This window comes from Myxine glutinosa, chromosome 5 (genome assembly GCF_964187855.1).
Source record: "Myxine glutinosa chromosome 5, kmMyxGlut1.1, whole genome shotgun sequence".
NCBI classification, from domain to species: domain Eukaryota; kingdom Metazoa; phylum Chordata; class Myxini; order Myxiniformes; family Myxinidae; genus Myxine; species Myxine glutinosa.
The window spans coordinates 54,116,545-54,136,880 of NC_136265.1; the positions used below are offsets into that span (position 1 = coordinate 54,116,545).

The 20,336-nt window shown below is 44.7% G+C and overlaps 3 protein-coding genes across 4 annotated transcripts in view; 1 reads left to right on the forward strand and 2 right to left on the reverse strand.

Annotated features, from left to right (window-relative positions):
* Nucleotides 1-874: 874 nt before the first annotated feature.
* The window catches only part of LOC144892275 (uncharacterized), a 341,101-nt gene continuing 321,639 nt past the window's right edge, over nt 875-20,336 (reverse strand). Inside the window, exon 2 of the mRNA XM_078778081.1 lies at nt 875-2,722. Coding sequence (XP_078634207.1) covers nt 2,674-2,722 — 49 coding nt within the window. The 3' untranslated portion in view covers nt 875-2,673. The remainder of the gene's footprint in view (nt 2,723-20,336) is intronic.
* LOC137427514 (chordin-like protein 1) lies at nt 5,672-16,401 on the forward strand. The gene is made up of 10 exons (XM_068117059.2): nt 5,672-5,826; nt 5,930-6,075; nt 6,741-6,871; nt 7,122-7,215; nt 7,617-7,747; nt 7,974-8,064; nt 8,838-8,914; nt 13,556-13,709; nt 13,872-14,093; nt 15,700-16,401. Exons 2-10 carry the CDS (start codon nt 5,967-5,969, stop codon nt 15,864-15,866), a joined length of 1,176 nt encoding a protein of 391 aa, XP_067973160.2. The 5' UTR covers nt 5,672-5,826; nt 5,930-5,966; the 3' UTR covers nt 15,867-16,401.
* Nucleotides 15,542-20,336, reverse strand: part of POLD3 (DNA polymerase delta 3, accessory subunit) — a 67,622-nt gene continuing 62,827 nt past the window's right edge. For both annotated transcript variants that reach the window (XM_068117056.2, XM_078778077.1), the window contains 2 exons: nt 17,469-17,548; nt 15,542-17,355 (listed from right to left, as the gene is read on the reverse strand). In XM_068117056.2, coding sequence (XP_067973157.2) covers nt 17,260-17,355; nt 17,469-17,548 — 176 coding nt within the window. In that variant the 3' untranslated portion in view covers nt 15,542-17,259. The remainder of the gene's footprint in view (nt 17,356-17,468; nt 17,549-20,336) is intronic.

The window sequence follows — 20,336 nt, forward strand, 5'->3', positions numbered from 1 at the left end:
TGACAGAGCCACAGTGGACCAAATTGTATTTTAATTTATTTTGATTTTGCGGTGTGACAGAGCCACGGTGGACCAAATTGTACTTTTTTGTTTTTGATTTTGGGGTGTGACAGAGCCACGGTGGACCAAATTGTATTTGTTTTTAATTTTGGGGTGTGACAGAGCCACAGTGGACCAAATTGTATTTTAATTTATTTTAATTTTGGGGTGTGACAGAGCCACAGTGGACCAAATTGTACTTTTTTGTTTTTTATTTTGCGGCGTGACAACCACGGTGAACTAAATGGAATTTTGGGGGGCGGGGGCGGAGTGACAGAGCCAGTGTCACTGTGCCCGGGCCATAACTTTTTTTTTTTACCATTTAAGCTTTTGTCATCAAATTTTCAACAAAGCTTTATTATGAGAACATGGAGAAAACAAATTAATAAAAGTCAAAAGGTTAAAGGTCAGCATCACCTAAAACCATCAATTTTCATCAAATGAACCTGGATTTTGCACTTGCATATAGTCTAGTAGGAAGACTAGGTCCCCCTGCACCCCCCGGAGATATACTTCTAATCAGTGTTTCTAGATTGGAAAAAATGTGTAGAAAATGACTAGCTATGGCCCCAAGCTGAAAAAATGTCCCACATACCATTTTTATGCAAATTACTGCTGCCATTATCAAAAAAACGATTTTTGACATATCTCAGCCAATATTGCAGATAATTGAAAAATGAAGGTGTCTAGACCCATGTTTTGAAGGGCATAGATCATGATAGAACTATTCATAACATGATTACATGTGTCTATGGTATACTAGTATGCTAATTAGTGCTTTATTTACAAAATAATCACAGTTTTACGAAATAATAGACTCATATTAAGGTCCGTCTACACAGACGTTAACACAAAGTTTTATTTTTCTAAATATTACAACTGTCAAAATAGTCCTAGCACTCAATGTGACCACTCTTCTCTTGCTTGTTTTAGATAAACATCATTAGCATTAGTGATTCTACACTGAGTCAGTCATCATCATTTTCATCGAAATCGTCAGAGTCAAACTCTTCTTCTCCTTCCTCTTCCTCCTCCTCTTCGTGCTCTCCTGTGTTCAGAAGATCCACCAGTGAGGTTGGTAGGATGGGACCACTGGACCACATTGGTTTCAACAGTCCTCCTGCACCATGATTCCTCCAGCACTGTTTACAATGTTGCTGCCGTGCACACTGGTAGTGGTTTTATTCAAGTTGTCCCACTCACAGTGGAATACAAGGTTGCCCTCTCCTGTCACAATTTGTGGTGTACGATAAGTTGAGACTTCATCCAGGACCTTGGCGAGAGCAGTTTCCAACTCCAAGGCGAAATCGTAGCTCTCAGAGTGTCCAAGCCTGTGTAGTATTGTGGTGAGCTGTTTGCTTCGGAACAGGTGCCTTACAGTCACACAGAGGAGAATGTGCTTTGGTAACTTCCATTTTCCATCTGACACTGCACGGCACAGATCTTGTCCAATGGAGAAGACCAGACGCTTCACCTTTTCTGTCTCGATGCCCTCCTTGCCAGTCATTAGCACGCTGAGAAAGCGGACAAGGTCTGGAGGTAGGATGTCTTCAGGATTGAGCTCCATGTCTTCAGCTGTTGGTGGCCATGGTTGGTCTTTACACTCTCTGAAAGCCTGTAGAATACCCTGGCGAAGTTGGAGGGCAACATTTTGGTTCTTGTTTGTGCTTCCGAGTGTGAATGCTCGTGCGAGAGCATTGGAAACTGTTATGTTTGAGCTGTGCACAAGCCAGAAAGAAATGACATCACATTTGTCATGATCAACCTTCGTGAAGTGGATATGCTCCTTGATTGGGTCATTCTGTAGGCGTTTCAGTAGTTTCTCTGACCGATAATTTGAGTTCTCATATCCATTCAGTTTCAGTTCCTCGACATAGAGCAAGCGCAAGGAAGAAAGCTGTAGAACTTTATTCTGCTGGATGACCTGGGTTTGAATGTGTTCCAGTACTGAGTTGAATGCCTTTTCATGGGCGGCTGACATGCAAGCCTGCTCCTTTGGTGCTTCGGCTCTGTGAATCGCACGCTCATAGTTGTAGAATGCTGTGCGGAAAGCTTTAAAACATGACGGATGGTGTTTGGCCTCACATGCAAAGAGGTCTTTGTTTTTCACCTTTCGATGGAGTCGATAGAGACCCATTTTCTCAGCCCGTGTTTCGATTTGCTCCCATGCATTTTCTTTGTTTTTAAAGGATGGGAAGGTTGTAGGCCTCTCAGTATTGCGATGAGCATCTTTGGTCTCAACTTTCTCACAAAATATACACTCTGGCGGGAAGATGGGTTCAGCAGAACCTCCTGGTTTACGAGGAGAGTGATGCCATGATGAGGTTGATGGCCCTGGTTCTGTATCATCTCCCAGACGATGAAAGTGGCGGACAAAGTGCTTATAACACTTGCTGTGATATCCTACTCTTTCTAGGTCATCAGGAAGAGTTGCCGGGATCTGATCACATACTGATTGCATACGACATGGGGAGTCATGCGGTTGGTTGAGACGTCTATCCCGGATCTTTTGAAGCAGTTGCAGTTTTTCTGAAGCAGATCCTTTAATTTTACGGAGGGGCGTGAAATCCCCATGATCAGACATGGATGGTACATGAAGGATGCATGTAGGAGGAGAGCTTTGGGCTGCAGGTTCTACACTCCGTTTTCTTTTGGGCATGCTTGCTGTCGATGTCTACCATCACTGTTAAATGACAAATAAGAAATCACGAATGATGTTAAAAGTGCCTGTGAAAGGAGGCTCTGAGTTTTCAGTGAGGTAACAGAGGTTCTGAGTCATGTTCTACACTAGGGTACTTTTTAGCTGACTAAACCATGTTTAGTGGCATCAAAAGTGCTAATAGCTAAAACATCTAAATTCTTCCACACTAACGTTAGCTATCTAGGCCAATGAAACATTGTGCTAAGTTACTGTAGCTAGCTCAGCTGTCGTGCCTCTTTCTGGTTCAATTCATATACAGAAGTCAACAGATATGTCTCATGTTTGGCATTAACAAAAGTTTAAGTTACACCGACATTAGGAACATACTGTACATAGATGAGGCTAGCTTTAACGTTAGCTAACATGGTGCTAGCTGGCTCAGCTGTTATTCTGCCTGTTTATGATTTCATGCAGAAACTGAAGTCAAGAGTGTGAGTAACATTATAGTTAGCATCTTACCTGGCTAGATTGGAGGATGAATACCAAGAACAACACACAGATGGAATGGAAGACTGAACTTTCAACTGAGGTATTCAATAACATCAACGTTACCAATTGATACGAGCGCGCGACATTACCAATTGATACGAGCGCGCGAGCGCGCATGTTACATGGATGGAAATGTAAAATGGCAGCTATAGCAGCACTAATTTGGATCTCTAGTCTGTCATTTCTGCACTGTGATTGGATAACATAAAAAAATATGTTTGGGAGTTAACAGCAGGAGTTGGTAGATTTTACGTGGGCTGGGTGAGAAACCTTTAAATAAGCAAGTGAAAATCTCTCGCAATACAAAGTCAATGGTGGGAAGAAAAGTTGAGTGGTACCAATGTTACTGCCAATGTCCCGCCCCTATGCAAGACTCAGGAGCATCTTGTTGACATTTAACCTTGAAAATACCTGGGTTTAGACCCCTTATGTACCATGTTAAGTTATCTGCAGTATTAACGTATCCTTATCATTTGTAAAACTGATTATTTTGTAATTACAGCATTAATATGCATACTAGTATACCATAGACACATGTAATCATGTTATGAATAGTTCTATCATGATCTATGCCCTTCAAAACATGGGTCTAGACACCTTCATTTTTCAATTATCTGCAATATTGGCTGAGATATGTCAAAAATCGTTTTTTTGATAATGGCAGCAGTAATTTGCATAAAAATGGTATGTGGGACATTTTTTCAGCTTGGGGCCATAGCTAGTCATTTTCTACACATTTTTTCCAATCTAGAAACACTGATTAGAAGTATATCTCCGGGGGGTGCAGGGGGACCTAGTCTTCCTACTAGACTAATATTGGTTCACCAATCAAAGGCTAAAAGGCGAGTTTTTTTTAGCTCAAAAGGTCAGAGGTCACGGTTGCATAAAATCGTCAATTTCCATCCGATTGACTTGAAATTTCAGCAGGGTTTACATGCTGAATCACTGAAGCATTTTGCGTTTAAGGTCAAAAGGTCAAGGTCGCCTAAAATCTTCCAGGCCATAACTTTTTTACCATTTGAGTTTTGTCATCACATTTTCACCAAAGCTTTATTATGATATAAGGAGAAGGCAAATTAATAATTTGGCAAAAGGTCAAAGGGCAGCGTCACATCAAATCAATTTTCATACAATTGACCTGAAATTTCAATTTACCATTTGAGTTTTGTCATCAAATTTTCAACAAAGCTTTATTATGAGAATATGGAGAAGACAAATTTATAATTTTGTCAAAAGGTCAAAGGTCAGCGGCACATAAAATCATAAATTTTTATCCAATTGACCTGAAATTTAAATTTACCATTTGAGCTTTTGTCATCAAATTTTCAACAGAGCTTTATGATAATAGAGAAGAGAAAGAAATAATTTTGTCAAAAGGTCAAAGGTCAGCGTCACATAAAATAAAATTTTCATCCATTTCACTTGAAATTTACCATTTGAGTTTTGTCATCAAATTTTCAACAAAACTTTATTATGATAATACAGAGAAGGCAAATTAATAATTTGTTCAAAAGGTCAAAGGTCAGCGTCACATAAAATCATCAATTTCCATCTGATTGACCTGAAATTCTAAGAATTTTCATATCAGATCACTGAATCAAATCAAAAGGTAGGAGTTTATTGGGTTTTTTTGAAGATCGAAAGGTGAAAGGTCAAGGTTGCATAAAATTTTCATTTTGCATTCATTTAATAAACTGTTTTCGTTATTTTGAGCATACGGAAGAAAAAGAAGACATCTGAATAGAAAGTGTATAATGCAGCCAACACTACGGTCAGGCCTAAATGGGGCCTCACGACCTCATAGAGTGGAGGACGGTCTTCCGCAGACCACCAGATTCCAGCCTCCTCTTTGTAACAGTCATGGACGTGCTGATGACGGAGTGGAATGGGAAAGGCATATCCGAATGACCGGCCTGACCTCTAACCTTTGACATCAAAACGAAGAAGAAGAAGATCCACGGTGGACCAAAATGGTGGACATCAAAGCGAAGAAAATCCACGGTGGACCAAAATGATGGACATCAAAACGAAGAAGAAGAAGATCCACGGTGGGCCAAAATGGTGGACATCAAAGCGAAAAAGATCCAAGGTGGGCCAAAATGGTGGACATCAAAGCGAAAAAGATCCACGGTGGACCAAAATGGTGGACATCAAAGCGAAGAAGAAGAAGATCCACGGTGGGCCAAAATGGTGGACATCAAAGCGAAGAAGAAGAAGATCCACGTTGGACCAAAATGGTATTTTTCCCACTCATTTCAGTCGAATTCGAGTAAACGAAGTAAATCACTTCGTTCCTGGCACTTTGTGTGATTCACTGCTCTCAGTTCTCTCCCTGTTTTTTAAGTCGAAAAGCAGGGATACTTTGGCAAAGCCACTAGAGGGAGTCGGTGCCAGAGCTCGGGCTTCCAAGAGCAAAATCCCAGGATCGTTGGCAGGAGATGAGAGCGAGACACGAGGAGGGTGCTGGGGTAGGAGGGAGGAGGGCATTGCTCTCTGAGCTGGTCCTCACTGGGCTGTTCCTCCATTCGAGTCGAGAGAGCTGGAGACGCAGGCAGCACGAGGCTGTCAGTGCTCAGGAGTGGCCACGCACCTCACAGGTAATGCTTTATGGTTACCTTATTTACAAGCATTCCTAACCACAGGTACACTCGTTTATAACAGCTCGCTTTTGGAATATTGATGATGGTTGAACGTTTGCAGATTGGTCCTGGAGACCCTCTGAAGCACCTCGAACCTCATGGCAGCTCCAGGAAGGTCTCTGCGCCAGTGCAGCTTATTATTCATGATCTACAGGACTCTTGTCCTCATCACTTCATTGACTCCCACTCGGGGTCAGGGAGGGGAAGGTACGTCAACAAGGTTAACACCACGTGAGGTCTTCCTCACCTAGAGCAAGGTGTACCCTTTACTCGCATCGACTTTACATTAATTCTGGAAAGTGCATTAAGACATAGTTATAATAAACTAGTTATAACAAGAACCTTATAGAGTCGAGACTCCTTAGGATGTTGGGCAAGGTGAGACAAAGGTGCGTTGTGGGAAGAGCATTCCGGGGTGTAGACTCTTTGTGGAGCCTCGACATCTGGTTAGGGTCAGAACACATAATGGTCCACTTGCAAAAAAAAAAAAAAAAACATCCTAGGATCTTTAAGGTCCACCAGTCAATGTTGGCAAACGGTTCTCCAGCTTGAGGTCCACCCGAAAGAATGGTGCACTTGCTGATGCACTTCACCTGCCTGTGAAGCACCGGTTTAGTTTATTCTTGGTTCTGGAATCGAACCTCAGATGTCCCTGTGCGATGATACAAGATGGAAGGTGTGGTGAGTTGCTCTTCGCTCGTTGGGTTTACTCCTCCAGGTTATATTGATTACCTGGAATGAGCCGTAGGGTCGACAGACAGAAATAGCGGTGTTGCTCTGTATCTGTACTTGAACTCTTCTTTTCTTTTTGTACTTAGACCTTAGAAGTGACATTAACAAAACCAAAGGTCAAATGTCATCCCTCCCTCCAGTAACAGAGAGGATGCCAAGCACGGCCGACTCTTGTCCCTTCCAAGGTCGCTCGTACGACCCCGGCGAGGCCTGGCACCCGTACCTAGCTCCTCGTGGGATAGACTACTGCATCACCTGTACGTGCATTCAGGTTGGTTCAAATACACGCACTCCATCTCAGAACGCTGCACCAAGGGCAAACTTAGCCATATATTTATTACGTACACAAACCCGGTCGGATATTTCACTGTCCCACCCCCAACTCCTTTCCCCAATTTGATTTTGAGCAAATTTTAAGCAAGGCCTAATTAAGGAATGAATAAATAAATAATGATCATTTTGGTGATGGCACGCACGTTGTGCGATGTGGTGCTCAAGCTTGACGTGGTGCTGTGTACTAGGGTGGCAAGGTCCAGTGTGGTGCGGTACGGTGTCCCTACCTGACTTGTACCCGCTCGGAGCGAAAACCTGGATCCTGCTGTCCTCGCTGTGTCGGTACGTCACCTTTCCTGTCGCTCCTTTGTGAAACTTGTCTTGATTATTGGAAAACGGCACTTGGTGAGATTAGATTGTGAGGACAGATGTGACCGTTCATTATTATTATTATTATTATTTGTATACAAGATCGAGGCTCATGTAAGAGCTAACATTGATCACAAAAATACAAGCTGACACATAAAACATATGATAAAGGGAGCAAGACACAAGATGGCCAGCAGGGACATCGGGAGATCTGTGGGAGGGAGGAGGCGTGGGAAGGGCAGGGGATGGGAATCCAGAGGATTTAATTCCAAGACCCAGGGTGGAGTTCCCTCCGGAGTCGTTGAGGTGTTTCATTCAACATTGACAACAGTAGGAAGGATGGATGGCATATGGTGTCGGGTCTCTGCCCACAGCTCCTCGGCCGGTTGCCCGGCCGTGTCGCTTTGCGGGTTCGCTGTACGGGCACGGCGACACCTTCGATCCCAGGGTTCGGGTCTTGGCTCCGTCCTGGCGCTCCGACCAGTGCGTGGAGTGCGCTTGCTCGGTACGTCTCACACCATGGAGGGCGATTGTACGCGTCCAGGTTGTGTCGGGTGGAGGAGGGCGTTTATCCAAATGCATGACCGCGCAGTCCATTGCGTATGGCGTTCGTATGTAATAAATAGACGAGCACAACAAAGTTCCACTTTACAGGCCTGTGAAACGTGGTCCACATGTGTTGTTATAGTTTCCTGCACGTTGGTAAACACAGTAAATGTTTTCCCTTGCAGAACGGGAAAACGTACTGCGCGCTCAAAACGTGCGCACCACTCAACTGCTCCAGCACTTACGCACCACACACGTGCTGCCCTGTGTGCGAAGGTCAGTTTGCGAGGACAACACAAACGACGACGCAAATTCACTGTGGCACACGCAAATAAATTGTTCCTTGTGGCCACAGGTTGTCCAACTGTCCAATTGGTCCGTTGTTAGATTGGCCTGCTATTGCATTGTTCCGCCATCACATTATTCGTGTCCCGTTGTCCCATTATTTCACTGTCTGTGTTCCCTCCTCCCCTCTATCCCCTTGCTCTTACACAAACCCACCCAGACACCCATAAATAAATAAATTTTATGAAACGAATCAAAAAAGACCGCTGTGGTGCAGTGCCAGAGTGGTGGTGCAGTGCCAGCGTGGTGGTGCAGTGCCAGCGTGGTGGTGCAGTGCCAATGTGGTGGTGCAGTGCCAGCATGGTGGTGCAGTGCCAGCATGGTGGTGCAGTGCCAGCATGTGGTGGTGCAGTGCCTGTGTGGTGGTGCAGTGCCAGCGTGGTGGTGCAGTGCCAGCGTGGTGGTGCATCGCATAGCACTTCGTCCTTAAGACGGTAAGAGCTTTCCTGCGGAGAGGTGAAGTATTCCCATGGCATCCTTTGCCCCATGGTACCACGGCCAAATTCCTTGGGTGGCTTGCGCAAGGGGTAAAGGGACCATCCCACGATACGACCACATCCGGGGTCGCAAGTCGGAGTAGCCCCACGGTTCACTGTGTGATTGAATTGACAGCACCGCGTATACACCTTACTTCCTGATCTATCGGGATACGTTCACTGTGATGGCGGAGCAGCCACTGAACCCAGACCGTCTGTTGTTGGCAGAGCCACCGGAAGGTAGAGGGGGCGGTGTCCAAAAGATCCAGATCATTACCAGAGAAGGAGCACAACAAGAGGAGGTGGTACGTTGAGATCCTTTTTCACTCTTCATTCGCTATTCCTCATCAAACTCTTCCCCAGAACGCCTGCACTTGTCAAATTGCCACGAGGATAAGCAGGATAAAGTGTTCTCTTAACCAGTAACAGGCATATTCAGTTCATCTAATCGATAAATCAATTTCATTGGTTAATGCATGATGTCACCATCAGTAACCGGTTAGCATTCGATAAAATATATTTCCCTGGACAACCCTAACCTGACCTTATGTAACCCTAACCTGACTCGAAGCCAAACGTTAACGCTAAGTCTAACTTCTTCCTATTACTAACTGCAACCCGAACCCCAATTTAACACTCATGCTAAGATTGCTAACCCAAGCCCTAACTTAACAATCATGCTAAGATTGCTAACCCAAGCCCTAACTTAACAATCATGCTAAGATTGCTAACCCAAACCCTAACTTAACACTCATGCTAAGATTGCTAACCCGAACCCCAATTTAACACTCATGCTAAGATTGCTAACCTGAACCCTAACTTAGCACTCATGCTAAGATTGCTAACCCAAGCCCTAACTTAACAATCATGCTAAGATTGCTAACCCAAGCCCTAACTTAACAATCATGCTAAGATTGCTAACCCAAGCCCTAACTTAACAATCATGCTAAGATTGCTAACCCAAGCCCTAACTTAACAATCATGCGAAGATTGCTAACCCGAACCCCAATTTAACACTCATGCTAAGATTGCTAACCTGAACCCTAACTTAGCACTCATGCTAAGATTGCTAACCCAAGCCCTAACTTAACAATCATGCTAAGATTGCTAACCCAAGCCCTAACTTAACAATCATGCTAAGATTGCTAACCCAAGCCCTAACTTAACAATCATGCTAAGATTGCTAACCCAAGCCCTAACTTAACACTCATGCTAAGATTGCTAACCCGAACCCTAACTTAACACTCATGCTAGGATTGCTAACCCAAACCCTAACTTAACAATCATGCTAAGATTGCTAACCCCAACCCTAACTTAACACTCATGCTAAGATTGCTAACCCAAACCCTAACTTAACACTCATGCTAAGATTGCTAACCCAAACCCTAACTTAACAATCATGCTAAGATTGCTAACCCAAACCCTAACTTAACACTCATGCTACGATTGCTAACCTGAACCCCAATTTAACACTCATGCTAAGATTGCTAACCCAAACCCTAACTTAACAATCATGCTAAGATTGCTAACCCGAACCCCAATTTAACACTCATGCTAAGATTGCTAACCTGAACCCTAACTTAACACTCATGCTAAGATTGCTAACCCGAACCCCAATTTAACACTCATGCTAAGATTGCTAACCCAAACCCTAACTTAACAATCATGCTAAGATTGCTAACCCGAACCCTAACTTAACAATCATGCTAAGATTGCTAACCCGAACCCCAATTTAACACTCATGCTAAGATTGCTAACCTGAACCCTAACTTAACACTCATGCTAAGATTGCTAACCTGAACCCCAATTTAACACTCATGCTAAGATTGCTAACCCAAACCCTAACTTAACACTCATGCTAAGATTGCTAACCCGAACCCCAATTTAACACTCATGCTAAGATTGCTAACCTGAACCCTAACTTAGCACTCATGCTAAGATTGCTAACCCAAGCCCTAACTTAACAATCATGCTAAGATTGCTAACCCAAGCCCTAACTTAACAATCATGCTAAGATTGCTAACCCAAGCCCTAACTTAACAATCATGCGAAGATTGCTAACCCGAACCCCAATTTAACACTCATGCTAAGATTGCTAACCTGAACCCTAACTTAGCACTCATGCTAAGATTGCTAACCCAAACCCTAACTTAACACTCATGCTAAGATTGCTAACCCAAGCCCTAACTTAACAATCATGCTAAGATTGCTAACCCAAGCCCTAACTTAACAATCATGCTAAGATTGCTAACCCAAACCCTAACTTAACACTCATGCTAAGATTGCTAACCCGAACCCCAATTTAACACTCGTGCTAAGATTGCTAACCTGAACCCTAACTTAGCACTCATGCTAAGATTGCTAACCCAAACCCTAACTTAACACTCATGCTAAGATTGCTAACCCAAACCCTAACTTAACACTCATGCTAAGATTGCTAACCCAAACCCTAACTTAACACTCATGCTAAGATTGCTAACCCGAACCCCAATTTAACACTCATGCTAAGATTGCTAACCTGAACCCCAATTTAACACTCATGCTAAGATTGCTAACCCAAACCCTAACTTAACAATCATGCTAAGATTGCTAACCCGAACCCCAATTTAACACTCATGCTAAGATTGCTAACCCAAACCCTAACTTAACACTCATGCTAATATTCCTAACCCGAACCCTAACTTAACACTCATGCTAAGATTGCTAACCCAAACCCTAACTTAACAATCATGCTAAGATTGCTAACCCGAACCCTAACTTAACAGTCATGCTAAGATTGCTAACCCGAACCCTAACTTAGCACTCATGCTAAGATTGCTAACCCAAACCCTAACTTAACACTCATGCTAAGATTGCTAACCCGAACCTTAACTTAACACTCATGCTAAGATTGCTAACCCGAACCCTAACTTAACACTCATGGTAAGATTGCTAACCCGAACCCTAACTTAACACTCATGGTAAGATTGCTAACCCGAACCCTAACTTAACACTCATGGTAAGATTGCTAACCCGAACCCTAACTTAACACTCATTGTAAGATTGCTAACCCGAACCCTAACTTAACACTCATGGTAAGATTGCTAACCCGAACCCTAACTTAACACTCATGCTAAGATTGCTAACCCGAACCCTAACTTAACAATCATGCTAAGATTGCTAACCCAAACCCTAACTTAACACTCATGCTAAGATTGCTAACCCGAACCCCAATTTAACACTCATGCTAAGATTGCTAACCTGAACCCTAACTTAGCACTCATGCTAAGATTGCTAACCCAAACCCTAACTTAACACTCATGCTAAGATTGCTAACCCAAGCCCTAACTTAACAATCATGCTAAGATTGCTAACCCAAGCCCTAACTTAACAATCATGCTAAGATTGCTAACCCAAACCCTAACTTAACACTCATGCTAAGATTGCTAACCCGAACCCCAATTTAACACTCGTGCTAAGATTGCTAACCTGAACCCTAACTTAGCACTCATGCTAAGATTGCTAACCCAAACCCTAACTTAACACTCATGCTAAGATTGCTAACCCAAACCCTAACTTAACACTCATGCTAAGATTGCTAACCCGAACCCTAACTTAACAATCATGGTAAGATTGCTAACCCGAACCCCAATTTAACACTCATGCTAAGATTGCTAACCCAAACCCTAACTTAACACTCATGCTAAGATTGCTAACCCAAACCCTAACTTAACACTCATGCTAAGATTGCTAACCCAAACCCTAACTTAACACTCATGCTAAGATTGCTAACCCAAACCCTAACTTAACAATCATGCTAAGATTGCTAACCCAAACCCTAACTTAACACTCATGCTACGATTGCTAACCTGAACCCCAATTTAACACTCATGCTAAGATTGCTAACCCAAACCCTAACTTAGCAATCATGCTAAGATTGCTAACCCGAACCCTAACTTAACACTCGTGCTAAGATTGCTAACCCAAACCCTAACTTAACACTCATGCTAAGATTGCTAACCCGAACCCCAATTTAACACTCATGCTAAGATTGCTAACCTGAACCCCAATTTAACACTCATGCTAAGATTGCTAACCCAAACCCTAACTTAACAATCATGCTAAGATTGCTAACCCGAACCCCAATTTAACACTCATGCTAAGATTGCTAACCCAAACCCTAACTTAACACTCATGCTAAGATTCCTAACCCGAACCCTAACTTAACACTCATGCTAAGATTGCTAACCCAAACCCTAACTTAACAATCATGCTAAGATTGCTAACCCGAACCCTAACTTAACAGTCATGCTAAGATTGCTAACCCGAACCCTAACTTAGCACTCATGCTAAGATTGCTAACCCAAACCCTAACTTAACACTCATGCTAAGATTGCTAACCCGAACCTTAACTTAACACTCATGCTAAGATTGCTAACCCGAACCCTAACTTAACACTCATGGTAAGATTGCTAACCCGAACCCTAACTTAACACTCATGGTAAGATTGCTAACCCGAACCCTAACTTAACACTCATGGTAAGATTGCTAACCCGAACCCTAACTTAACACTCATTGTAAGATTGCTAACCCGAACCCTAACTTAACACTCATGGTAAGATTGCTAACCCGAACCCTAACTTAACACTCATGCTAAGATTGCTAACCCGAACCCTAACTTAACACTCATGCTAAGATTGCTAACCCGAACCCTAAGTTAACTCAGACCAAGATCGTTAACCTGAACCCTGTCCCAAACACTAATCTGACATTTTCTGATTTTGTCTCACTCGTGACGTCATTCTGCATCAACCAACGAAGTAACTTTGTCCGTAAGATTTCGTTCAGGTTAAACCGGCTAAATAAACTGCACTTCCCGTTGATATACGGAGGTGTCGAACTCACTAACGATATCGTGTCGTACTTTTATGAACGACGTCTAACCATAATATGGTGCTTGTCTCCAGCACCATTTCCAGCATCCACCTCATGCCAGCCGTTCCGACACCAGGCAAAACCTAAGGCCTAGCCCTGCCGGGCGACCACAGCGCGCCGCAAGACCAGCGGCCATTCCTCAAATTAACGTCGTGTTCAATTCCAGCTTGGAGGGCAACAGAAAAGGTTGTTTGTCAGTTTTAGATCATTCAGGAGACCAAAGGCTGTTGAGATGGTGTATTGTGATCTTGTTATTCAGCAGACTCAGGGGGGTGTGGTGGTTAAAGTGTCCGCTCTGTGCTTGGGGGGAGGTAACACCACTCCCCCGCATCCCCATGGTCCTCACAGTGTGCGTGCGCCATGGACGGACATACTCTCACGGGGACACGTGGCATCCCTGGGTGGCAGCACGCGGTCGCATACCCTGCATCCTGTGCGCGTGCTGGGTGGGTCGCCCCGTTTGCCGAAGGTGCACCCGCCGTACCAGATGCGGCGCACCGAATTCAGCATGCTGCCAGGCGTGTCGAGGCGTCATCCGAGCTGGGATGAAGTCTTTACGCGCTGCAGCAGGTCTAGTAACCCTCCATTTTTTGATTGCTGGATGATTTCAAATTCCAGGTTAAAACATGCGCGGAGCTCCGACGACCCTCCAAAGGTGCCCATTTTAGGAAATGGATTTGTTGATGCATCCCTGAGGTTAATAAGATCATCGTGTGCACCTGCGCCATCAGAAATCACCATTAATTATTTTATCTCATAAATGGTGAAGTTCTTTCAATCCTCGTACCCACACCCTCCTCCTCCCCCCCCCGCCCCCCCCACTACCAAAAACTCCTCCATCTCTCCAACCCTCTTCCCCCATAAAAACCTCAATATCTCCACCCCAACAAAGACCATCACCTCTCCACCCTCTACACCCCACCCCCAAAATATCCTCCATCTCCCCACTCCCCCCAAAACCTCCTTAATCTCTCCACCCCCCCCCCCCACCCCCCAAAAAAATCCTCCATCTCCAGCCACTCGACCACCCCAAGGAATTTGAGGGCCCCTCATATTGTTTTTTTGAAATATTTAAAACCCAATTCAGAATTCAGTTTCATAAAGAGGACGTCATGGGTCAATGTAGTTTAGCTTTTAATTTCTTTTCTCCGCAACCACTTGATGTGCGATTGACACAAAACTTTAAACACAGGAGCGCCTACCCATGGAGAATGTTTTAACAAAGGTACATGATGATTGGATGGAAAATGCGGCAGGTGTTCCAAAAAGTGTGTTTTCTATTGGCATGGGTTGCAGGGTGTTTCACGTCGCAGGAATAAACGGCCTTGATCTCGCTTCGCCCGAATAAACATACAATCAGACAGCATTGATTAAACCTTAAAACATATCGCAGAAACCACGGCAAAATGAAGTGCAATACCCAGGTGATGGTTCACACTGATCAAGTGCCTGACTCAAGGTGTACAACAGGGCGAGTGAGTAGAAGAAACACACACAGGTAGTGACAGAATGGAGAAATTTGAAAGAAGTGGAAGAGGGAAATTGAAAGAAAGAAATGGAGGCACACCGTCCAAGCTGGATGCACACACCGTCCAAGCTGGATGCACACACCGTCCAAGCTGGATGCACACACCGTCCAAGCTGGATGCACACACCGTCCAAGCTGGATGCACACACCGTCCAAGCTGGATGCACACACCGTCCAAGCTGGATGCACACACCGTCCAAGCTGGATGCACACACCGTCCAAGCTGGATGCACACACCGTCCAAGCTGGATGCACACACCGTCCAAGCTGGATGCACACACCTTCAAGAGAGTAAAGAATTAGAAAAGATAACAATTGTGAATGAAAAAAAAAAGAAGACAAATGTTGGGTTTGTTGGAATTTTGATGGTGGTGTGGGGGGATGGTCGAGATTTGTATTGCTGGAGGGGGGGGGGGGGCGTTATGGTGGAGGTTTTGATAGATGGGATGGTGAACAACTACCTGTGAAGAGTATTTTTTGCACAGGGACGTGAACTTTATCATATATGTTTATTGAAGAAATCAAGACGTTTGTTTCGTTCCCCTCCTAAAGTGTTATCGTCACACTAACAACCTAACAACCGCAAACACAATCATGAAGTACAGGCAGAGTACAGGCAACCTACAATCGATGCAATTTGTCTGGTAGGTGGACGGAGAGATGTGGGACGCCACTTGGCAATTCCAGGCGCCCCGACCGGACGAGCAGCCGAGAGGGGGCACGAAAAGAACGAGACTGGGAGGCACGATCCGGCGGCATGGTCGGATAGCAAAGCGATGGCAACGCCTCACCGGAGGTCATGGGGTCAGCGATGAGACAAAGAGGGTACACACACACACACACACACACCTGCGGTTGAAAGCAGACATGACAGTAAGGACGCATATTCCCCCATCTCAAGACACCCGCACGCCATCCCTCGGTTTGGTTCTTTTTCCCAGTCACCGGTTTTGTTCCAGCATGTTCGACAAGGAAAGCGTGCCTGGTTTGCGGAAAACGGCCGTTCGCCAAAACACGCCGACATATTCCAACCGCACGGCTAACTGGCTATTAATCCACCCTTTTGGCATCTAAGCCTATTTATTGAAGTTCCAGAGTTTATTTTCTTATGCCTATTAATTATCCAAAGATGGCTGCAAAGCAGGCCTTTTTAAAATGTAGGCCTACCAGGGGCCCTGCTTTCTAGTTACCCACACACAATCCAAACGCAGGAAGTGGGTACGACGGGGAACTCTGCGTTCAGAGGTGGTTCAAAGTAAACCAGGGATGATGATGAAGATGATGCTGATGATTATGATTATTAATATGAATTGTTTGCTGGAAAGTTTTAATAAACCAAATGAACTCCCAGACGTGTGAACAGGCATATGCCACTTTACAAGGAAAGTCTCCCTGGAGTTCACCGGCCTCCTTCCACCATAAATGCATTATTTATTTATTTTTTCAGTAAAGACCCTCTGCCATCCCGCCTGAGCAATCTCATCCATGGATCCAAACTTGGCCAACAGTAAGACGCCACATCTAATCCTCAGGCAGCGTCCCGTCCGAAATCAATCCCTTACTTTCCGATTTTCCACATCTGCGCATCCTCGGCAAACCGTTTCGACACCAGGACGTGGACGCCGTCAGGAAGAGACTTTATATTGCAAACAGGTTTGGTTGAAAGTTTTCCACAAAAAAATACACCCCCCCCACCCCGAAACTCCAAAGCACCCCTTGTCAAAAACCGATACTCCAGCCCCACGTAAAAGGGGACGATGAGAGAGAAGCCTGCAAGACGGGATAATGGAGTCCTTGTGAGTGTGTAAGACACACATATTAATAAAGGTTAACTGCACGTGAAGATATTTGTGCTTTTATAACAAACAAAGTGATATAATTGCAACAAACAGCACCGATACAAAAGAGGAATCGAGTGAAGTGGAAAATCCTGGTGAAGATGAGGAAGAGGGGGGGGGGGGCAGGGGCAGGCGGTGGACCGAGGCCAGGCACGTTGGATTTGTGCTTTGCAAGACGTGCGGCTCGGTCCTCGTCCGATCCCGAGATGGAATTGCGACGAAGGCCGAGATACTGTTTGAGCCGCACTGGCTCCACGGGGTCAAATAATAACCCAAGCACGCAAGTGGCCTTGTGTGTGCGCCAATGATAATGGGAGAGCACGACACCTTAACCCCGGAGCACACACCCAGGTGACCTTGGACCGACGGCCTATTGGGGCTTTTTCTGAAAGAAGCCCATGATAGAGGTCTGTTTCCCAGCTTTCGTTGGGCGTTTCTTTTCTTTGGAAATCTTTGCAGGCTGCACCTGGGGAGAGAGCAGACAAGCAACAATGCAACCGCATGGTTTACCTCCTACAAGTGGTTAAACCGAGTGGCGTACCTGGTGCATGTAGAAGTAATAACGGGCAAGCTCGTTACCTGCGCTGGCCTCTTCGCAGGTGGCTCTGCCTGGACTTCATCTTCTGAGCAAGACTCGACCTCCCACACCTTCTCTGTCACTGCATCCACCACCATAGAGATCCAAAACGTCAAAACAAACAGTTATTTGAACCGGCGTAAGTGAAAGTATTGGGACAGCACATTCAAATTTGAACGTGGCACGAGCTGCACAGGGTATTCCCCTCCTCCTCCCAATACAAAGCAACGTGTGTTATTAAAGGCTTGTACGACAGGCTTCAATGCAACACCACTGCAAAGACCCATAACCTAATCAACATGGTCCCAAAAGAAAGAAGAATGGAAGGTTGAAAGAAGTTTAGCAAATAAAACGGTCGATACTTGTGATAGGAGTACAGAGTTCAGCAAAAGATAAGGTTGGAATGCAAAAGCACTCCATTAATCCGTAGTGACCTCTGTGATCATGTTCTTGCCCGACATGAACTCCAACGGAAAACAAATAATCATCTCCGACCTTTATAATTGGATTAGACTGGTAAGTGAGGCCAAAAACGGGTACATTGTTGCATTTTATTTTACCATTTAATACGTCATGGGTGTCCCATATATATATAATATACACTACATGGCCAAAAGTATGCGGACACCCCTTCTAATTAGTGGATTCGGCTGTTTCAGCCACACCCATTCCTGACAGGTATATATAATCAAGCACACAGCCATGCAATCTCCATCAACAAACATTGGCAGTGGAATGGGCCATACTAAAGAGCTCAGTGACTTTCAACGTGGCACCGCCATGGGATGCCACCTTTCCAAACGTGTCAGTTCGTCAAATTTCTGCCCTGCTAGAGCTGCCCCAGTCAACTGTAAGTGCTGTTATTGTGAAGTGGAAACGTCCAGGAGCAACAACAGCTCAGCCGCAAAGTGGTAGGCTACACAAGCTCACAGAACGGGACCGCCTAGTGCTGAAGCGTGTAATAATCGTCTGTCCTCAGTTGCAACACTCACTACCGAGTTCCAAACTTCCTCTGGAAGCAACATCAGCACAACAACTGTTTGTTGGGATCTTCATGAAATGGGTTTCCATGGCCGAGCAGCCGCACACAAGCCTAAGATCACCATGTGCAATGCCAAGCGTCGGATGGAGTGGTGTAAAGCTCGCTGCTATTCGACTCTGGAGAGGGGGGAAACGCGTTCTCGGGAGTGATGAATCACGCTTCACCATCTGGCAGTCCGACGGACGAATCTGGGTTTGGCGGATGCCAGGAGAACGATACCTGCCCGAATGCATAGTGCCAACTGTAAAGTTTGGTGGAGGAATAATGGTCTGGGGCTATTTTTCATGGATCGGGCTCGACCACTTAGTTCCAGTGAAGGGAAATCTTAATGCTACAGCATACAATAACATTCGAGATGATTGTGTGCTTCTAACTTTGTGGCAACAGTTTGGGGAAGGCCCTTTCCTGTTTCAGCATGACAATTCCTCCGTGCACAAAGCGAAGTCCATACAGCAATGGTTTGGCGAGATCGGTGTGGAAGAACTTGACTGGCCTGCACAGAGCCCTGACCTCAATCCCATCGAACACTTTTGGGATGAATTGGAACACTGACTGCGAGCTAGGCCTAATCACCCAACAGTGCCCGACCTCACAAATGCTCTTGTGGTTGAATGGAAGCAAATCCCCGCAGCAATGTTCCAACATCTAATGGAAAGCCTTCCCAGGAGAGTGAAAGCTGTTATGGCAGCAAAGGGGGACCAACTCCATATTAATGCCCATGATTTTGGAATGAGATGTTCGACGAGCACATACGGGTGTGATGTTCAGGTGTCCACATATCTTTGGCCATGTAGCGTATAATTAATTAATTAATTAATTAATAAACAAATAAATAAATATAAATATATATATGTATACTTTTTTTTTCTTTTTTTTTTTTACTTGAGTGGCTGTTTTACCACCTGGTTAGATGAACAATCTAATGAGTTCATATAACCAAATCTGGGCCAATTTTTGCAATCAGCCAACCCGATTTGTACCTGCTTTAGCAGATTTGAAGGAATGCCATACTTGCTGCATTTACCTGCCGTGCGTCATCACCAGGTGTTTCTCCTTAAGATTTGCGTCATGCTTAGTGGGTAAAGTCTTTAGCTTTGAGTTTGATTTTTCACACCAAAAACCCACTTAGATCATAACAGTGACAACCACAACCTTTTATAGATGAGTATTCACTGTACAACTTTTGTGTTGAAGACTTGTGTGAGCAACAACAACAACTGTAGAGAAGAGATTAAAGGTTAATGGTTCATTTTCAATGGTCTGGTTCTTATTTCACCATGTCACTTCTCCTCTAGATCACTTTTCTGCTTTGTGCACAACAACACAATTGCACTTAGCTGGACAGGCCCCAACAACAGACCCGCCAACATGGCGATCACAACTAGGTTACTTTGACGTACAACGTCCCCTCCCATGTACACACGCTCATCTATCCTCGTCCCTGACTTTGATAACATTCACACTGAACTAGGTAATCCAGGTTGATCCCACTCCAATGCCAACAAGTCTCTTTGGGTCTACCAGGCGGACCCAAAGAGACGACCTCGGTTCACATTAGGAAACGGAACCATCGTTGGGAATAGGTTTGGAACTACATCAAAAGGCCTAACACTCCTGGGCTGAGACCGCTGGGAGGGAGGACCATCGCTTTGTGGTTAAATGAGGTGGCGGCCTTTTTGACCCGCTGTTCCCGCCTTCCACCATAAATGCAGGATTTCCTTGAGCAGATCATGTCCTCAGTTTCCAGGAGCTGTTGGAGAAAATACTACAATGTCGTGAAAATTTCCAAGACATCCTGAGAAGATGACAGTGCCCAGCTTAACACGTA